General features: G+C 48.7%; 1 protein-coding gene across 6 annotated transcripts in view; it reads left to right on the forward strand.

Annotated features, from left to right (window-relative positions):
- Window positions 1–6,229, forward strand: part of CADM1 (cell adhesion molecule 1) — a 217,363-nt gene extending 211,134 nt beyond the window's left edge. For 4 of the 6 annotated variants that reach the window (XM_058194957.1, XM_058194960.1, XM_058194961.1 and 1 more), the window contains 2 exons: window positions 1,159–1,290; window positions 2,819–6,229. In XM_058194957.1, the coding sequence (XP_058050940.1) occupies window positions 1,159–1,290; window positions 2,819–2,937 (251 nt within the window). In that variant the 3' untranslated portion in view covers window positions 2,938–6,229. The remainder of the gene's footprint in view (window positions 1–1,158; window positions 1,291–2,818) is intronic. The other 2 variants (XM_058194958.1, XM_058194962.1) reach the window with 1 other exon arrangement.
- The last annotated feature ends 448 nt before the right edge of the window (window positions 6,230–6,677 follow it).

A 6,677-nucleotide genomic window follows, 5' to 3' on the forward strand; every position in this document is an offset into this window, starting at 1 on the left:
CCTGGTGAAACACATTTCTCTCTGGCACCCGGGCGGGCGGGGGGGCTTTATTGGCCAGGCGCTTCTTGTAGTGAAAGATTTAAATGGCAAATCCTTCACATCGGACTTCACAAATCATGTAAAGTTAAAAGAATTTTACCATTTCGGTTGCTGCTGTGCTTAAATTGTAAGGGACGGCCAGTAAATCATTTTAATGGAGGTGTCACGGTTAAACTCGATCAAAAAAAATAAAAAATAAAAGAGAGAGAGAGAGAGAGAGAGAGAGAGGTGGGGAAAGGCGACCACGGCTGAGCTTCTGTTCCAAAATGTTAATGTATTAATCAACAGGAGAATAATTGTCTTTTGCTCCCTTATAAATCTCGGTTGCCATTAGAGTTGCAGGGAGGGCTGCTGCAGCCGTGTCCCTAAATTAAAATTGTTTACATTGCTATACATTAATTTTACGTGGCCATTCCTCACTCGGGGTTCACTGCAGCTTCTCCCCAGCTGAGCGAGTCATTCCTTCTCTGACAGAAAGCATTGCGGGGGGGGGGCTCGTAAAAGCAAATTAATCGCAAGGCAAGATGTTTAAATAAATAAAATAAAAGCAATAGGCAATGATTGCTTTTTGTCTTCGGTTCAGAAGAGGTTGATGGTGCGTTTTTAAATCTCCCAGAATGGGGAGGGGGTGCAGAGAGAGAGGCTCAGGGTTGACCCAGCACAATTCTGCCCCCCCTCCTTTGACAAGGGGGAAGGAAGCAGTTCCTGCCTCCCTGTTGCTCCTTCAGAGAAATTTGGTCTTTGCTTGAGGATGGGGGGACATTTGTTCATGGGGCTGCAGCTACAAGGTCCCCCCAACAACATCCCCATGCTTCCAGTTGCTTCCCCTTTTGCTAGCCTCTAGGAATTCCCACCGCCCAGATACATTCCAGTAGTGCCCAGCAGCCTGAACCACCTCCCGGGGTCCCATTTGAGACCCTCTTGGTCTAAAACAGAGGGGTCCGACCTTGGCAACATCTAAGTCTTGCAGACTTCGATTCCCAACTCTGGGAGTGGAAGTCCACAAGTCCTAAGATTGCCAGGGATGGACAACCCCTGGTCTAAAATAAGACACATCCCTGCGAGGGCGGGTGATTGAGGTTGCCAGGGACCATCCTGACCATCTCCTAATTGTGGCAGATTCTCGAGCAGGAGAAGAGAGCGCCATCACGGCGGTGGACCATGCGGTGATCGGAGGAGTGGTGGCCGTGGTGGTTTTCGCGATGCTGTGTCTCCTGATCATCTTGGGGCGGTACTTCGCAAGACACAAAGGTCAGTGCAAGTGGAACGCTTGTCGACAAAGGTGGGAATCGGGGCAGAAGGGGTCTCGGACGTCCCCTCTCCTCTCCCTGCCTGTTCTATGGGGTTCGGCGGGATTGGAGGCAGGGATGTCTGATACTTTCAGCTTCTTCCCTTCTTTCCTGCCCAATCAAACAAAGCCCTTCTCAGGGCTGGACAGAAGTCCATGCAGCCAGAAGTCTTGTAGAAAGATAAGGATGCCTGAAGCAACTGTGCCATTGGTCCAATGCAGTGGGGAATCCAATTTTTTTTACTACCGGTTCTGTGGGCGTGGCTTGGTGGGGGTAGTGTGGCTTGGTGGGTGTGGCAGGGGAAGGATACTGCAAAATCTCCATTCCCACCCCACTAAGGCCAGCCAGAGGTGGTATTTGTCGGTTCTCCGAACTGCTCAAAATTTCCACTACCGGTTCTCCAGAACCTGTCAGAATCTGCTGGATTTCACCCCCGGTCCAATGGTAGGGCCAGTCCAATTTTTGTGGGGATCTTTCAACTAATCAAGAATCAAGGCTACAAAACCAGTTGGCTTGAAGTTCTCACTCTGATCAGATGGACATACGTCACCCTGCGTGTTAGATATTCCTTAAAGGTGGTGCGAAAGCTTCATAGGGCTAAGAGCTTTTCAAAATGCTTTCCCTCCCCCACCCCACACACAAAGAAATGGAGGGACTTCCGCATAGTTCATACACAGCCCTACATAGTCTCATCCTGGAGCCACGTCTCTACAGGAAAAGGACATTTTTCAAGAACATCAGAAGGTCAGCTCTCTTGCATCATAAATTGGGCAGACCCCTTCGAAAGATGCAGGTGGCTTCGCAGGTGGGCTCCCTTCATCTGGGTTGCTTGGATTCTTGCTATGGATGCCCCCTTTTGACCCATGCACAAGGTTGCCAACATCTCTCATTGATAGACAGGGATTGGGGAGCTGTTGTTGGTTGGGGGTGGTGGTGAGGGGCAACTGCCAGGTACACCTGGACTATCAGCCGAACCTCTGGGATGGCACCCTACCAGAAAAGATGCATAAAGGCCTCCAAGGCCAATTTTTCCTTAGAATACCCCTCAAAGTAGGGTGAGGGATGAAAGGCCGGTGCCTAATGGCCCCCAGAGACCAGCTGCCCATGCGTCTCTTGGTGCGATTCTGTCCAAATTTGTCTAAATCCAGATGAATCCTCACATGACTCTTGAGAACTTCATGGAGGACTGATTTGACTTGGAGCTGATTTTGATCAGCTTCCTGGCTGTGGATCTTGGAATTTGTTCTCCATCACATCAGGAAGACCCAGAATTAAGGAAGGGCATTCTCCCTCCCTTCCTCCCTCCCTCCCCAAGGGCAGTGGGGGAGGGTAAAGGAGGGCCTGGCAGAGCGGAGCAGAAAAGGTCCTAACCAAAAGCTTGCATCGTAAGATGGGAAACAGGGAGGGGAAGGCCTGGTGGGAAGAGGTTCATGGGTGGTGGGTGGGGGCTGAGCTGGAGTTTGTCCCTGAGGTCTCTCTCCTTGGTGCAGGTACATACTTCACTCACGAAGCCAAAGGAGCTGACGACGCAGCGGATGCCGACACTGCCATCATCAACGCCGAGGGGGGACAGAACAATTCTGAAGAGAAGAAGGAGTACTTCATTTAGAGCCCCCTTGTTCCAGGAGGCGTCCAACGGCCGGGCTGAGGGAGGCCCCAGCCCTTCCAAGAAGATAAAGACAATGATGTTGGAAGTTGCTACCAGCTTACAGCTTTTTTAATTTGTCTCTTTGTGTGTCTTTTTTTCCTTCCTTTCTTTCTTTCTTTCTTTTTTTCTTTCTTTCTTTCTTTCTTTCTTTTTCTTTCCTTTTTATTTTCTAAAATTATGGCTGGCAAATGTGTGGGAGTTGAGGAGTCCCAACGTAAAAAAAGTGTTCTTTGTAAAGTACACTCTGCTGTGTGACACTTCTGTATCATTGGGTTGTTAATTCTCTGGCCAAGTTCAGCTTGGATTTAGTTTAGTTCCATCATTTACAGAAAATTCTGTGCCTTGTTTTATTTTTTATTTCATTGGAGGGAGGGGAGGAGGGAGGGGGAGAGAACCTACAGTTTCATACAGTTCTTACTTTTTTTTTTTTTCTTCCTAGCCTTTCTTGGAATTGTCTGCTGGAATCCCTTGAGAAGAGATTTGGGCTGGTTGGTTATTGTTGTGTTGTTGTTTTTTAAAAAATCTCTCGTTTGGTTTTGTTAGTTTTACTTTTCTTCTTTCTTCTTCTTCTTCTTCTTCTCCTTTTTTAGTTTTTGTTTTGCTTTGTTTGAGATTCTGGGTTCTATTTCGTTGTTGTTGTTTGAAACCGTGTCATCAAAGGAGAACCAGCACACCTTAGATTTCATTGTTTGAAACTGAGTGTATCCATCATCCATCATAATCCCTTGTTGTGAGAGCTTGGACCAATAGGCTTTGTAGGAGAAGGGGCAGCCGCTGCCTCAGTTTCCAGTGCAGCAAAGACGAGCACCTGGGCTGGTTCTGCTTCTCACCGAGAGCCCGAAGTGTGCTGACTTGAGCACCTGCAAGCAAAGTGTGTGCCTAAGGAGCCAAACCTCCTTTCCTTCCGTGCTTTTCCACGCCCCTCCCCCCCCCCAGGGTCTGGACGGGCACAATCAGCCTGCAGATACCTTGTTCAGGATCTTCCCCAAAACGGTTGCCCTGAATGGGCGGGGGGGGGCGCGCAGATCCTTCAGGGACAAAGCCAAGGGGGAGGAAAGGTTGAGTTTGGCTCTAATTATTTTGGTTCCCAAAGGTCCCGTCGGTGGCTCCCAATTTGGCCCAGCATCGCTGTAATTTGCTGGAGACAGAAAACTCTGTGAATCGGCCAACTTGTCCCCTCTTGCTTTTTTTTTTTTTTTAAATTTCCTCCCTGTTTTCGTTCTGCGTATTCTTTCGGCCTCGTTTGATCCCTCCTTCCCTTTTGTGCTTGGCGACAGAGGTCACGGGGTGATCTCGGCCTGCAAGCCCTGCGCATGACCCATATTGGGCACCCCGAAGTCACCAAGGCAGAGGCTGGGTGAAGCCTGCCACGCCTTCGGATGTGATTGTCGGACAAAAGGCGGGGAGGGGATGGAAGAGAAGCGCGCCTTGCCCTCCGGCTGGACAGCCCCTGCAGGCGCCTCTGTCCCCAGGGAATCAGCGCAGCGGCTGGCACAGAAACTTTTCCTTTACTTGATCCAAATTTTTTCAGGCTGAGTGGGTGTGCAAGACAGAGAGAGAGAGAAAGAGAGAATATTATTTTCTTTTTCCTTTTCCCTGACAACAGCTTCCAAATGGACTCCCTTCCACAGGCTTAATTGCCACCTACCAATAATTTATCAACCTTTCCATGGTGGCGGTGGGAGTGAAGAGATAACCAACACTACATTTTCCTGGTGGGTGTTGGAAACCTGAAGTTCTGAGAGAAGATTTCTTCTCTTCCCCAAGGCTGGAAATGGGGGCCCCTCCTTCCCGGAAAGCCCGGGGGAAGGAAGGGAGAAAGCATTGCTCCAGAGTCCTCTAAGGCAGAGTTTCTCAACCTTAGCAACTTCTAAGACAAGTGGACTTCCATTCCCAGAATTCCCCAGTAGCAACACAACGCTAGAATTCTGGGAGTGGAAGTCCACTTGTCTTAGAAGTTGCTAAGGTTGAGAAACTCTGCCCTTGGGAACCTGCGTCTCTCCAGGAAGAATGTGCGCTGGAAGCAGGGTTGGCTAACAGGGAAGCACTTAAAGAATATTGACTGATAGATTTGTATGGCTGTCCTGTTATATACTTGCAAAGATTTATCGCGGGGAGGGTGGGAGGGAGAGAGAGACTATCATCTCTTTTACGTCAACATCTTTTTTTTAAGAAAAGAAAGGCTTTTGAAAATATTTATTTTTAAATTATTGGCAGAAACATTTAGACAACCTTTTGCTGAAGAATTTGGCACGCGAATCCCGTCCTTTTTAAAAGAACCTTCCCATCTTCCCTCCCCCGACAACCTCCCCCACCCACCCTCACCTTACCATCCTTAAGCCATGAACCCAAACCCGGCCTTTGGCTGCCCCCCAACCCGTTTTGTACCACACCATCTTGTTTCTCAGCCTTCAGAACCACCGGAGACCCCAGTCGGGGGAGCACACTGGCAGGCAGGCCATGGACAGCTTCTGAACCATTTTCAAGAGGGAGGGGGGCTTTTTTAACCACCACCGATCCCAGAACTGGCACATCCTCTGCGCTGAGCGGCTCATCTTTGTTTTCGAAAGTGTACAGTAGTGCCGTGTTCCCGATGTAACTTTGACTTAATACTGTTGAGATGTCTCAGGTTCACGTGTTTTGATTGGTGTTTCCGTCTCAGGTAGATTGCAAACTGTTTGGATCCCACACCTTGGAAGAGACCGCAAGGAGCAACTCCCCCCCCCACACACACACATAAGGGAAAGGATGGGCGGTGGTCTTCCATCATCGCCCAGGAAGGAGGCTGTTTTGAAGAGGGGGCGGCGGTGGTTGTTCCTGCAAGTGTTCCGTGCACTGTTTGAAATGTATTGTTAGCTATTGATTTGTGCAGGCTTAGATTCCAAGAGTTAGGAGTTGAGAAAGAACAAACTTGTTTTTTGGGCTTTGGTCGTTCGGATGTGGTTTTATTTTTTTCCCCCTTTTCCTTAAGACAGAACAAAAAGGAAAGTTGAGGAGGAAAACGAAGGGGGCGGAAGCTAATGCCAAATAAGCTTGTTCTTGACTCGCCCTTTGACCTGTTTTAGTTTTGCCCCCTTAGGCCGATTCTGTTTAAGGTGTCCATGGATGACGATGTTACAGTGTAAGAAAACGCATAACCATCTCTTCCCATTCACATTTTGTATTGGTTCATGTATACCATTTTTACAAAAGAGAAAGAAGTACTATAAAGTATCTGTCTTCTTAATAAAAACAAATTAATGTTACAAAACTAGTTACGAGCCCGACTGGTGCTTATTTCTCACTTCTGTCTCCTTGAACCTCCTGGCTCTCCTCCGTGGCTCACTTGCTGAAGCTGAGCGGGTGTTACCCACGGAGCCCCTTCCAAAGGCAACGTTTAAGACGAGTGGACCTCAACTCACACAGTTCAGAACTGCTTCTGAATGGTCGTTGGTAGCCTTGCTGATACCAGGACCTTGTTTGAGGCCTTCCGTTAACCAACAGGTCAGGCTGAGGGCCTCCCCTGATCCAGCAGCACTGAAAAACCTCATGAATACCCAAAGTTCTGCCTCTGCTTCCTTGATCTCTCTAGGATCTTGATCAGAAATGGCCCAAATGGGACCTTTTCTCCAATGGGTCTGCCTCAGTGGTGGAATCCATTTTTTTTACTACCGGTTCTGTGGGCGTGGCTTGGTGGGCGTGGCAGGGGAAGGATACTGCAA

Source organism: Ahaetulla prasina, chromosome 9 (genome assembly GCF_028640845.1).
Source record: "Ahaetulla prasina isolate Xishuangbanna chromosome 9, ASM2864084v1, whole genome shotgun sequence".
NCBI lineage: Eukaryota > Metazoa > Chordata > Lepidosauria > Squamata > Colubridae > Ahaetulla > Ahaetulla prasina.